The sequence below is a fragment of the Panulirus ornatus genome, chromosome 13 (genome assembly GCF_036320965.1).
Source record: "Panulirus ornatus isolate Po-2019 chromosome 13, ASM3632096v1, whole genome shotgun sequence".
NCBI lineage: Eukaryota > Metazoa > Arthropoda > Malacostraca > Decapoda > Palinuridae > Panulirus > Panulirus ornatus.
In genome coordinates this window covers 49073060-49087552 of record NC_092236.1, presented here as the reverse complement: position 1 = coordinate 49087552, position 14493 = coordinate 49073060, and the positions used below count along the sequence as shown (strand labels likewise).

Here is a 14493-nt window from a genome sequence, read left to right as displayed (position 1 = left end):
GAAAAGAAGAGAGAATGTTGGGGTGAAGAGAGTGGTGAGAGTAAGTGAGCTTGGAAAAGAGACTTGTGTGAGGAAGTACCAGGAGAAACTGAGCGCAGAATGGAAAAAGGCGGGAGCAAATGACCTAAGGGGAGTGGGGGAGGAATGGGATGTACTTACGGAAGTAGTGATGGCTTGCACAAAATATGCTCGTGGCATGAGAAAGGTGGGAGGTAGGAAGATTAGAAAGGGTAGAGTGGTGGGATGATGAAGTAAGATTGTCAGTGAAAGAGGAGAGGCATTTGGATGATTTTTGCAGGATAATAGTGCAAATGACTGGGAGGTGTATAAAAGAAAGAGGCAGGAGGTCAAGAGAAAGGTGCAAGAGGTGAAAAGGAGGGCAAATGAGAGTTGGGGTGAGAGAGTATCATTAAAATTTGGGGAGGATAAAAAGATGTTTTGGAAGGAGGTAAATAAAGTGCATAAGACAAGAGAACAAATGGGAACATTGGTGAAGGGGGCAAATGGGAAGGTAATAACAAGTAGTGGTGAAGTGAGAAGGAGATGGAGTGAGTATTTTGAAAGTTTGTTGAATGTGTTAGATGAAAGAGTGGCAGATATAGGGTGTTTTGGTCAAGGTGGTGTGCGAAGTGAGAGGATCAGGTAAAATCATTTGGTAAACAGAGAAGAGGTAGTGAAAGCTTTGTGGTGGATGCAAGGCGGCAGGTTTGGATGGTATTGACGTAGAAGTATGAGGAATGGGCTTTAGATAGGGTTGTGTGGAGGAGGGTGAATGTGTTGGAAATGAGATATCTGAGGACAATATGTGGTGTGAGGTGGTTTGACCAAGTAAGTAATGAAAGGGTGGTGAGAGATGTGTGGTAATAAAAAAGAGTGTGGTTGAGAGAGCAGACGAGGGAGCATTGAAATGGTTTGGTCACATGGAGAGAATGAGTGAGGAAAGATTGACAAAGATGATATATATGTCAGAGGTGGAGGGAACGAGAAGTGTGAGACCAAAGTGGAGGTGAAAGGATGAAGTGAAAAAGATTTTGAGTGATTGGGGCCTGAACATACAGGAGGGGTGAAAGGCGTGCAAGGAACAGAGTGAATTGGAACGATGTGGTACACCAGGGTTGACATGCTGTCAATGGATTGAATCAGGGCATGTAAAGCGTCTGGAGTAAACCATGGAAAGTTCTGTGGGGCCTGGATGTGGAAAGAGAGCTGTGGTTTTGGTGCATTATATATGACAGCTAGAGACTGAGTGTGAACGAATGTGGCCTTTGTTGTCTTTTCCTAGTGCTACCTCGCACACATGCGGGGGGAGGGGGGTTGTCATGTCATGTGTGGCAGGGTGGCGATGGGAATGAATAAGGGCAGACAGTATGAATTATGTACATGTGTATATATGTATATGTCTGTGTGTGTATATATATGTATACATTGAGATGTATAGGTATGTATATGTGCGTGTGTGGACGTGTATGTCAATACATGTGCATGTGAGTGGGTTGGGCCATTCTTTCGTCTGTTTCCTTGCACTACCTTGCTAACGTGGGAGACGGTGACAAAGTATATATAAAAAAAAAAAAAAATGAAAAAAAAAAAATAATAATAATAATAATAACAATTACACATGACAGCTTGAGACTGAGTGTGAACAAGTGTGGCCTTTTTGTCTGTATTCCTGGCGCTACCTCGCTGAAGCAGGGGATACTGATGCTGTTTTCCTGTGGGCCGGGGTAGTGACAGGAATGGATGAAGGCAAGCAAGTATGAATATGTACATGTGCATGTATGTAATGTCTGTATATGTGTGTATTTGATGATAAGTATGTGTATGTGCATATGTTTTTTTTTTTTTTTTTTTTTTTTTTTTTTGCCGCTGTCTCCCGCGTTTGCGAGGTAGCGCAAGGAAACAGACGAAAGAAATGGCCCAACCCACCCCCATACACATGTATATACATACGTCCACACACGCAAATATACATACCTACACAGCTTTCCATGGTTTACCCCAGACGCTTCACATGCCTTGATTCAATCCACTGACAGCACGTCAACCCCGGTATACCACATCGCTCCAATTCACTCTATTCCTTGCCCTCCTTTCACCCTCCTGCATGTTCAGGCCCCGATCACACAAAATCTTTTTCACTCCATCTTTCCACCTCCAATTTGGTCTCCCTCTTCTCCTCGTTCCCTCCACCTCCGACACATATATTCTCTTGGTCAATCTTTCCTCACTCATTCTCTCCATGTGCCCGAACCATTTCAAAACACCCTCTTCTGCTCTCTCAACCACGCTCTTTTTCTTTCCACACACCTCTCTTACCCTTACGTTACTTACTCGATCAAACCACCTCACACCACATATTGTCCTCAAACATCTCATTTCCAGCACATCCATCCTCCTGCGCACAACTCTATCCATAGCCCACGTCTCGCAACCATACAACATTGTTGGAACCACTATTCCTTCAAACATACCCATTTTTGCTTTCCGAGATAATGTTCTCGACTTCCACACATTCTTCAAGGCTCCCAGAATTTTCGCCCCCTCCCCCACCCTATGATCCACTTCCGCTTCCATGGTTCCATCCGCTGCCAGATCCACTCCCAGATATCTATAACACTTCACTTCCTCCAGTTTTTCTCCATTCAAACTCACCTCCCAATTGACTTGACCCTCAACCCTACTGTACCTTATAACCTTGCTCTTATTCACATTTACTCTTAACTTTCTTCTTTCACACACTTTACCAAACTCATATGTGTGCATATATATATATATATATATATATATATATATATATATATATATATATATATATATAATATATATATATATATATATATATATATATATATATATATATATATATATATATACACAATAATGTATGTATGACTCATGGTGAGGTGCCTGAGGATTGGCGGAATGCGTGCATAGTGCCATTGCACAAAGGCAAAGGGGATAAGAGTGAGTGCTCAAATTACAGAGGTATAAGTTTGTTGAGTATTCCTGGCAAATCATATGGGAGGGTATTGATTGAGAGGGTGAAGGCATGTACAGAGCATCAGATTGGGGAAGAGCAGTGTGGTTTCAGAAGTGGTAGAGGATGTGTGGATCAGGTGTTTGCTTTGAAGAATGTATGTGAGAAATACTTAGAAAAGCAAATGGATTTGTATGTAGCATTTATGGATCTGGAGAAGGCATATGATAGAGTTGATAGAGATGCTCTGTGGAAGGTATTAAGAATATATGGTGTGGGAGGCAAGTTGTTAGAAGCAGTGAAAAGTTTTTATTGAGGGTGTAAGGCATGTGTACGTGTAGGAAGAGAGGAGAGTGATTGGTTCTCAGTGAATGTTGGTTTGCGGCAGGGGTGTGTGATGTCTCCATGGTTGTTTAATTTGTTTATGGATGGGGTTGTTAGGGAGGTGAATGCAAGAGTTTTGGAAAGAGGGGCAAGTATGAAGTCTGTTGGGGATGAGAGAGCTTGGGAAGTGAGTGAGTTGTTGTTCGCTGATGATACAGCGCTGGTGGCTGATTCATGTGAGAAACTGCAGAAGCTGGTGACTGAGTTTGGTAAAGTGTGTGAAAGAAGAAAGTTAAGAGTAAATGTGAATAAGAGCAAGGTTATTAGGTACAGTAGGGTTGAGGGTCAAGTCAATTGGGAGGTGAGTTTGAATGGAGAAAAACTGGAGGAAGTGAAGTGTTTTAGATATCTGGGAGTGGATCTGGCAGCGGATGGAACCATGGAAGCGGAAGTGGATCATAGGGTGGGGGAGGGGGCGAAAATTCTGGGAGCCTTGAAGAATGTGTGGAAGTCGAGAACATTATCTTGGAAAGCAAAAATGGGTATGTTTGAAGGAATAGTGGTTCCAACAATGTTGTATGGTTGCGAGGCGTGGACTATGGATAGAGTTGTGCGCAGGAGGATGGATGTGCTGGAAATGAGATGTTTGAGGACAATGTGTGGTGTGAGGTGGTTTGATCGAGTAAGTAACGTAAGGGTAAGAGAGATGTGTGGAAATAAAAAGAGCGTGGTTGAGAGAGCAGAAAAGGGTGTTTTGAAATGGTTTGGTCACATGGAGAGAATGAGTGAGGAAAGATTGACCATGAGGATATATGTGTCAGAGGTGGAGGGAACGAGGAGAAGAGGGAGACCAAATTGGAGGTGGAAAGATGGAGTGAAAAAGATTTTGTGTGATCGGGGCCTGAACATGCAGGAGGGTGAAAGGAGGGCAAGGAATAGAGTGAATTGGAGCGATGTGGTATACCGGGGTTGACGTGCTGTCAGTGGATTGAATCAAGGCATGTGAAGCGTCTGGGGTAAACCATGGAAAGCTGTGTAGGTATGTATATTTGCGTGTGTGGACGTATGTATATACATGTGTATGGGGGTGGGTTGGGCCATTTCTTTCGTCTGTTTCCTTGTGCTACCTCGCAAACGCGGGAGACAGCGACAAAAAATATATATATATATATATATATATATATATATATATATATATATATATATATTTTTTTTTTTTTTTTTTTTTTTTTTTTTATACTTTGTCGCTGTCTCCCGCGTTTGCGAGGTAGCGCAAGGAAACAGACGAAAGAAATGGCCCAACCCCCCCCCCCCATACACATGTACATACACACGTCCACACACGCAAATATACATACCTACACAGCTTTCCATGGTTTACCCCAGACGCTTCACATGCCTTGATTCAATCCACTGACAGCACGTCAACCCCTGTATACCACATGACTCCAATTCACTCTATTCCTTGCCCTCCTTTCACCCTCCTGCATGTTCAGGCCCCGATCACACAAAATCTTTTTCACTCCATCTTTCCACCTCCAATTTGGTCTCCCTCTTCTCCTCGTTCCCTCCACCTCCGACACATATATCCTCTTGGTCAATCTCTCCTCACTCATTCTCTCCATGTGCCCAAACCATTTCAAAACACCCTCTTCTGCTCTCTCAACCACGCTCTTTTTATTTCCACACATCTCTCTTACCCTTACGTTACTTACTCGATCAAACCACCTCACACCACACATTGTCCTCAAACATCTCATTTCCAGCACATCCATCCTCCTGCGCACATCTCTATCCATAGCCCACGCCTCGCAACCATACAACATTGTTGGAACCACTATTCCCTCAAACATACCCATTTTTGCTTTCCGAGATAATGTTCTCGACTTCCACACATTTTTCAAGGCTCCCAAAATTTTCGCCCCCTCCCCCACCCTATGATCCACTTCCGCTTCCATGGTTCCATCCGCTGACAGATCCACTCCCAGATATCTAAAACACTTCACTTCCTCCAGTTTTTCTCCATTCAAACTCACCTCCCAATTGACTTGACCCTCACCCCTACTGTACCTAATAACCTTGCTCTTATTCACATTTACTCTCAACTTTCTTCTTCCACACACTTTACCAAACTCAGTCACCAGCTTCTGCAGTTTCTCACATGAATCAGCCACCAGCGCTGTATATGAGTGGATGGGCCATTTCTTTGTCTGTTTCCTGGCACGACCTCACTGACACAGGAAACAGTTATTATGTATAACAATAATAATAATAATAATAATAATAATAATAATAAAAAAGTTCAATACCTTACCTCCTCTTCAGCAGTAATATCAAGTTTCAATTCATACTCTGCTTTGTTTCCACTGGAGAGAAATGCAGCCAACTTGTTGCGTTCACTAAGCACTCCTCCTCCTGTTCTGCTCTTCAACATGCCATCCCCTCCAGAGCCTCCACTTATTCCACCAGCATTACTTGCTACTTCAGTTCCTTCAGTATGATTATCAGATGATTCAAAGCTCGGCAGAGCCGTTTTCAGGCTATGGAAGACACCTGACACTGTCTTGGCTAAAAGCTGCAAACAGAAATAGATATTTAAATATCACCAGACGATTTGTGTGAGAAAAACAATTCACATCTATATATAAATAAAAAAATTTTTGCAATGACTTAATTTTCCCATCTTAATCTGTTTCTAACACCTCTGGCATATTAGTAAGGTACACATAAAGGTAAATGTAACACCAATACACAAAGGATGATCAACATTTGGAATTCATACAGCAATGAACCCAGATCAAATGGTCTGTTGCTATTCGAATTCCTTTACATTACTTAATATAAACCAGTTAGCCTAACTTTGCACATTACCTAAGTATCAGAGAGAGTGATACAAAACAAATCTTTTGGACTTTTTTGCCATAAGATAGCTTTCATAATAATTGTATACAGATAGCATTTCCATTTTCATTACTTAGTTCCTTCCAACTATCCAATACTCTTTCATTACAAGTGCATTTCATACTTTCCTTGTTAATTAGCTTCTTGTGACCTTCAGCTACTGTGTCACTGATTTCCTGAAAAACTGTTCCCTAATGACATTATACATCTGATTAAGAAACTTGTAAGTTGTAATTAGATTGTCCCTCTACTCTTTCCTACATTTTGGACAAATTTGTAGCCCTCAACCTCTCATTGTAGCAGAGCTTAATCAATCTAAGAATCATCTTAGTTATCCCTCTCTGAACTCTCTTGCTACATACCTGCCCTTTTAGTGTTGTGACCAGATGTGAGAAGCATGCTTGAGGTTTTGGGTCAGTATTAGGTTGTGAAGAGTTCACTGCTTCTTCCCTTATCCTTACACTTATGTGGAGTACTAACATTTACCAGAAGAAAGTTTGCCACCTCAATAATTCTTAAGCAGAGCGCTAAAACTAGGTTAAGCACAATGCCAACTCACAGTACACTTTTCACATGCACATTCCTGTAGCTTATTCCCCAAAAGATAATGATCATGTTATGTATATGTGTGTAACTGCCTAATTTAATTTCCTTCTTGTACTGTATGCAGAGGGAGTTTTAAACTCATATGCTCCCATCTCTTGATCTTTTTCTATCATAAGACTTTTCAAATTTCAGTTTACTCTATTCATCCATGACTTGTAATATGCAAGTGTTCCGTTACATCTCTTTCAAATTATCTCTTGCTTAATTTCATGTTATGGCCCCTTATTGTTCTATCCTTGCATCTTTCAAAGAACTGTACACTACAGACACCATACTGCTTATGTTCACATCATCCTCTAAGCTTCTTTCTTCCATAGTGAACAAATTTAAGGCCTCCAGCCTTTCCCTATAACTCAGTTCTCTCAAATCTGGTACCATCCTTTGGATTTTCTCTATTAGTTCTTTGTGCTTCCTTAGCAGTAGTGATCAAACTTGAGAAGTATTATCCAGTTTTTGACTAAAGTAGGATATAAACAATTTTTTAGAATGTAGTATTTCCTCCTCCATGCCTTCAATGCTGCTCTTCTATTTGCCAAGAGATAATTTGTCTCCTTTACTATCCTCCAAATGTGGGACTCTGGCAGCTGAGTAGAGATGAGGTCTACTATCAAGACTCTCTCACAAACAGATTCCTGCAGCTTATTTCCAGCTGAATACTTTATATCAAGGTCTTCTTTTGCTAAGTGCTATCCCTATTACATTTGCTAGGTTCTATTCCATCATCTATGTATCAGACCAGCTTTAGAGAGTGTATAGGTCTCTTTGTGAGCTGACACAGTCCTCTTCAATTTTCATTTCCTTCATGACCTTTGAATCACCTACACACATATCCAGGTACAAGTCCAATCCTTCAGGCAAATCATTTACATAGACCAAGAAAAGCAATAGTCACTGAGCAAACCCATGCAGCATGCCACTGGTGACAAACTCATTTAGAGAAGGCTACTCTGACAAGCATCCTCTGTTCCCTTTCACTAAGATAATCTTGCATCCACCAAAATGACAGTACAGCGTCAAATGCTTCCTGGCTGTCCTGATACATACACTCTACTCAGTCTTTTCCTGTCTAAAGTGGAGTTCACGGTTATGGAAATGTAAGAGGTTCATCACACATTATCAGCTTTTCCAGAAACCTTCCTGTCTCTCAGGTAGTTTCTCCTTTGTTAGTGCTCAACCATTCGTTTTCTGATTACCTTTCCTGGTACTTCACAAAGAACACTCATCAGAGAGACCAGTCGATACATTAGCAACTTCTGGTTTCCTTTCTTAAAGACAGGAGGGACGTTTGCCCTTTTCCATACCTTTGGCAGTCTAAGTGACATCTTGAACATTTCAAGTCTGTCAAGTGTATGGGAACACATCTTCAGCACTTACGGCAAAATTCCAAAAGGTTCATGAGACTATTCAGTATTATGTTTATCTTTCCTAGCTATTTCATTGTTTTCTAAGATCTTTCCATTCCACCTCATTAGTGATGGGACTACAGTATCTTCTACGGTGATAATACCTTTGAACCCATTTTTCCATTCCTCACATATCTTCACATTATCCATGAAAACTCATTCCTCTGAATTCCTAGTTTTACCAGAAGCTCTTTAAATGACAATCTATTCCTAACAGCTGCTCTTTGAATAACAATTCACTCCTAATGACTTAACATCCAAAACATACTTTTTAAAGCATCTTCATTCCTCCTTTCTTATACTACAACATTTGTTTCTTGCCCCCTTATACTTTTCAAATGCTGGCTAACTGGGGTGCCAATCATGTCTTCACAGCACATTGCTAAACTCATTCACTTTTCAACATCTTTTTGTAACCTTACCTCTGAAGCCAAAGGTATCTGTGCTCCTGTTCCTTCCTTGTCAGTTTCACAGAATGCTCTACCATAATTCTCTTGTTCCTGGTTACTGGACTCGTTTCATATTGTCACAGAAATTGTTGAGCTCTTCCTAATTCTCCAATCATATATCCTCTTAGGTTCAAGTTTCATTACTGCTCTATCTACATCCTCATTTACCAAAAGTGTGAAAGTACGCTAACTGCATCATTGTTCAGTTCATTCTTTTACTCGCCAATCTTATACTATAAATGCACTTCTTTACATATATAATTACAAGTTTCTTGCTTAATTTCATGTTATGCTCTCAGAATGTTCAATCCATCTATCTTTCAAATTTTTACTATTTACATCATCACTCTGGTTTATGTATAGTGGGCACATCTAAGCCTTCTAGCTTTTCTGTTATTCAGCTCTATTAATTCTGATCATATCTTAGTTACCTTCCTCCGAAGGTAAGCTCTCTGAGCTTCTCTGGGTGTGAAGACTAAATTTGAGAAGCATATTCTAGTTTTGCCTGTATGCAAAATGTAAACAGTTTGCAGAATATTTCCTTATTCACATGCTTGAAAGCTATTCTATTTGCCAGCAGACAAATTGTCTTGTTTACTATTTTCCTAATGTGGGACTTCAAAGATTGGGCAAGGGATGAAGTCAACTCACAAGTGCTTCCTAAACACAGATTCCTGTAGCTTATTTCCAGCAAGACAATATTCATTTTGAGACCTTCTTTCACTGTGTTTCGTCCTCATTACTCAACACTAACTTGGACTGATTTTCACCAACCTACGGTACAACTGCCGTACTGCCATACCCACCCCATGGATTCACTCATCCACCTGCTAATCAGGTGGCTCCAGCAACCTCAGTCCCTGGCCTAGCTAATCATTCCTGGGCTGAATGTTCCAGTTCAGTTTTGTAGGGATATGCCTCTATAACATGTGACCACACCCTACCCTAACCCAGTTGCCATAATGTCCCAGCCCCTGGAAGTCACCATGCCCATGCCATGCATTCCCCATTGACGAGACTAGTGAATCATCTACTTTATCTACACAGCTACCATCACCACCATTCCAATCTGCAGCACCATCAAGACTAGTGGAGCAGTAAACAGCTGCACTGTGAGGTGTCACCACACGGCAAGTAGCTGTTTTCCACTACATGAGACAGGCTCTCATCCTTGTGGGATGGGCTGACTTGTTACTTTGATGGTACTCACCTGTCAATTTGGACATGTAACAAAAACTGCACTAGTACCTCACTTAACTGTCTGATTGTGGGAAGAGCCACCCCACTTGACCCAAAGCCAGTGACTTGTACTGCCTTGTCATTGCCGCTCTTGGACTGCCCACTCCTTGCAGCTAAACTGCATGTCACTCATATGTCATATGCCCACATATCACTGGGCACAGCCTTGCCTATTCAATGTCACTAACCTGTAAACCACTGATCACTGTCTAGCCCTAGGTGGCCTTGCCTGCCTGGCCATGTGATGTGCACTGGGCACACTTCAATTCTCTTTCTTAGAACAACACATCTATGTGACACTTTTGTATTTCTTCTGAAACCAAGTATAAGCCACTGAGATCTCTACACTAACTTCACTTTATTCAATGATTGACATACCGACACCTATTACACTGGTCAACAAAATTTTAAACTTTTTTTGTCCCAAGAACTAAAATAGATGGACCTTATAGTACTTTTTATGCTAAATTTGAATCTGTTTTTAGATCTTTTTTTTCTATCAGGCATGGTTTTTAAGTGACTGAGCAATCAAACTTTACTGTAAGTGTATATTACTCATTCATATATAAGGCTAGTACTACATTTAAAAAACTACCTCTAAAATACTGAAAAGTACATTTTTTGGCTATATTTAGCCTCAGGAAGGTCCCTCCTTAAAATTCAGCAGTAAACTGCCAATATAGAGAGGTTCTACTTCCTTGGTACCACTTTTCCATGTCTAAAATATTCTGATGAAATCTTTCACCATACTCATTGCTGCCTCCCCCACAACTTTCTGGAAAAAAGTCTAAGGGCAAAGCCAAAAAGTGGATTTTTAGACTCATATTATACCCCAGAGCTTTACATGAAGTCAATAGGTCTTTTACAACATCACAGAAGTTTTCCGATATGTGATTCCCAAAAGATTTCAGCAAACTTTCTTGAATGTCAGCCATGCAGTTTCTTGGAGGCTCTGGCACAGGTAATTCCTGACTCTGAGGCACTGGCCTTGTAGCAGATGGTAAATTATGATATGTAGCAGTATACTTGGATTTTGATGTTATACCATTTCAGGCAAAAGTAGCACTCCGAAGTGTGATCTTTGGGTTTTCTCCAAACCATAGGCATGGCAAAAGGCAAACAGTGTGTACCTTTTGCCCATGCTGTGAGAAGCCTGACACATGTAACACAACAAATATGGGGAGGTCTAACTTTTATCCTGATCACTCACTTTAAAAAAAAGTAATGCTCAAAGCATTTTCTAATAATGCTTTTGCGATATGAATGTCAATTCACCACAAATGTAGCAGAAAGAATCTAAACTATTTACACAGTTTCTCAGCATTATAATGGGTGATTGTATGTCAGCACAACACTTGAATACACAAAAGCACAATCTGTCCAAAAGAGTAGAAAAGACAATTTACACATTGAGTTCTACCCTGCAACTGAAAGAGAACTGTTACTCAGAAGTGGGCACTGTTAGAATGTCCCAACATTTCCAGTCTTGTTTCTGCAGGCCCCTGGTGACTCATTTATCTAGGCTTGTGCTTTCAAAAAGAAGCTATTGCATTTCACAAACAATGAAAATAGCTGTGTTGGAACAAATAACTATGGGCGACAGAAATTATGAAAACATATTTAGATTCAGCATGCAAAACACATAAGAAACATATTTTTTCCATGGGACAAAATCTTTGCTGACCAGCGAGATTACTTAACCTTGTTTTTATCACTTCCTTCATTTTTCTTTATAATTTTCAGTCTTTACTGCCATCTTTGAATTATGCTTCCTCACTTACACTAAGGTACGTCTCATTAATGATTTGTTGTTTTTCTTGCCTCTGAAGTTATAAGATATTCTGTGATTTCATTTTCTCTGCAATAATGGACTTTAGAGCTATGTCACTGGTACATTAATGAATGTTCCTGTATTCCATATCCATTTCTTTCCTTACGTTACAGCATATACTGTCTCTCCTTAACATACATCCGAATTCTGTTATGACCGACTGGTTGGATTTTGAAATAAGTGTAAGTCAAATGTAGAATTTGTATACATGTACAGCTTTCTTTCTTTTTTTTTTTTTTTTTTGCTTTGTTGCTGTCTCCCGCGTTTGCGAGGTAGCGCAAGGAAACAGACGAAAGAAATGGCCCAACCCACCCCCATACACATGTATATACATACGTCCACACACGCAAATATACATACCTACACAGCTTTCCATGGTTTACCCCAGACACTTCACATGCCTTGATTCAATCCACTGACAGCACGTCAACCCGGTATACCACATCGCTCCAATTCACTCTATTCCTTGCCCTCCTTTCACCCTCCTGCATGTTCAGGCCCCGATCACACAAAATCTTTTTCACTCCATCTTTACACCTCCAATTTGGTCTCCCTCTTCTCCTCGTTCCCTCCACCTCCGACACATATATTCTCTTGGTCAATCTTTCCTCACTCATTCTCTCCATGTGCCCGAACCATTTCAAAACACCCTCTTCTGCTCTCTCAACCATGCTCTTTTTATTTCCACACATCTCTCTTACCCTTACGTTACTTACTCGATCAAACCACCTCACACCACACATTGTCCTCAAACATCTCATTTCCAGCACATCCATCCTCCTGCGCACAACTCTATCCATAGCCCACGCCTCGCAACCATACAACATTGTTGGAACCACTATTCCTTCAAACATACCCATTTTTGCTTTCCGAGATAATGTTCTCGACTTCCACACATTCTTCAAGGCTCCCAGAATTTTCGCCCCCTCCCCCACCCTATGATCCACTTCCGCTTCCATGGTTCCATCCGCTGCCAGATCCACTCCCAGATATCTAAAACACTTCACTTCCTCCAGTTTTTCTCCATTCAAACTCACCTCCCAATTGACTTGACCCTCAACCCTACTATACCTAATAACCTTGCTCTTATTCACATTTACTCTTAACTTTCTTCTTTCACACATTTTACCAAACTCAGTCACCAGCTTCTGCAGTTTCTCACATGAATCAGCCACCAGCGCTGTATCATCAGCGAACAACAACTGACTCACTTCCCAAGCTCTCACATCCCCAACAGACTTCATACTTGCCCCTCTTTCCAAAACTCTTGCATTCACCTCCCTAACAACCCCATCCATAAACAAATTAAACAACCATGGAGACATCACACACCCCTGCCGCAAACCTACATTCACTGAGAACCAATCACTTTCCTCTCTTCCTACACGTACACATGCCTTACATCCTCGATAAAAACTTTTCACTGCTTCTAACAACTTGCCTCCCACACCATATATTCTTAATACCTTCCACAGAGCATCTCTATCAACTCTATCATATGCCTTCTCCAGATCCATAAATGCTACATACAAATCCGACTTAATTTCTATCATGATCATCTCGTTTTTATCAACCAGCTTTATTGTATGAATCTGTAATTTCTTTTTACCTTTTATCTAACATTCATCATTTTTTTACATTATGCAAGTTCTATTGTGATTATTTCATTTTTGTTTAACCAGTTTCTTTGACATTTTTCTAAATCACTCTATGGTTTATAAAATAATTCTTTGGTTTATTTTCGACTCTTTCGGCAGCTCCTTTGTCAGCACTTGCTGCCTCATCTGTGACTTGAATGTTATGCAAGATATTTTCTTTTTTTTTTTTTTTGCTTTGTCGCTGTCTCCCGCATTTGCGAGGTAGCGCAAGGAAACAGACAAAAGAAATGGCCCAACCCACCTCCATACACATGTACATACATACATGTCCACACACACAAATATACATATCCATACATCTCAATGTACACATATATAAACACACACAGACACATACATATGTACACATGCACACAATTCACACTGTCTGCCTTTATTCATTCCCATCGCCACCTCCCCACACATGGAATAACATCCCCCTCCCCCCCTCATGTGTGCGAGGTAGCGCTAGGAAAAGAAAACAAACGCCACATTTGTTCACACTCAGTCTCTAGCTGTCTTGCAATAATGCCCAAAACCACAGCTCCCTTTCCATATCCAGGCCCCACACAACTTTCCATGGTTTACCCCAGACGCTTCACATGCCCTTGATTCAATCCACTGACAGCACGTCGACCCTGGTATACCACATCGATCCAATTCACTCTATTCCTTGCCCTCCTTTCACCCTCCTGCATGTTCAGGCCCCGATCACTCAAAATCTTTTCACTCCATCTTTCCACCTCCAATTTGGTCTCCCACTTCTCGTTCCCTCCACCTCCGACACATATATCCTCTTGGTCAATCTTTCCTCACTCATTATCTCCATGAGCCCAAACCATTTCAAAGCACCCTCTTCTGCTCTCTCAACCACGCTCTTTTCATTTCCACACATCTCTCTTACCCTTACATTACTTACTTGATCAAACCACCTCACACCACATTGTGTCCTCAAACATCTCATTTCCAGCACATCCACCCTCCTGCGCACAACTCTATCCACAGCCTACGCCTCGCAACCATACAACATTGTTGGAACCACTATTCCTTCAAACATACCCATTTTTGCTTTCTGAGATAATGTTCTCGACTTCCACACATTCTTCAATGCTCCCAGGATTTTCGC

The 14493-nt window shown here is 41.0% G+C and overlaps 1 protein-coding gene across 1 annotated transcript in view; it reads right to left on the bottom strand.

Moving 5' to 3' along the window:
* The window catches only part of LOC139752849 (uncharacterized), a 257324-nt gene that overhangs the window by 40024 nt on the left and 202807 nt on the right, over positions 1-14493 (bottom strand). Inside the window, 1 exon segment of the mRNA XM_071668812.1 lies at positions 5616-5876. Within this exon segment, the coding sequence (XP_071524913.1) occupies positions 5616-5876 (261 nt within the window).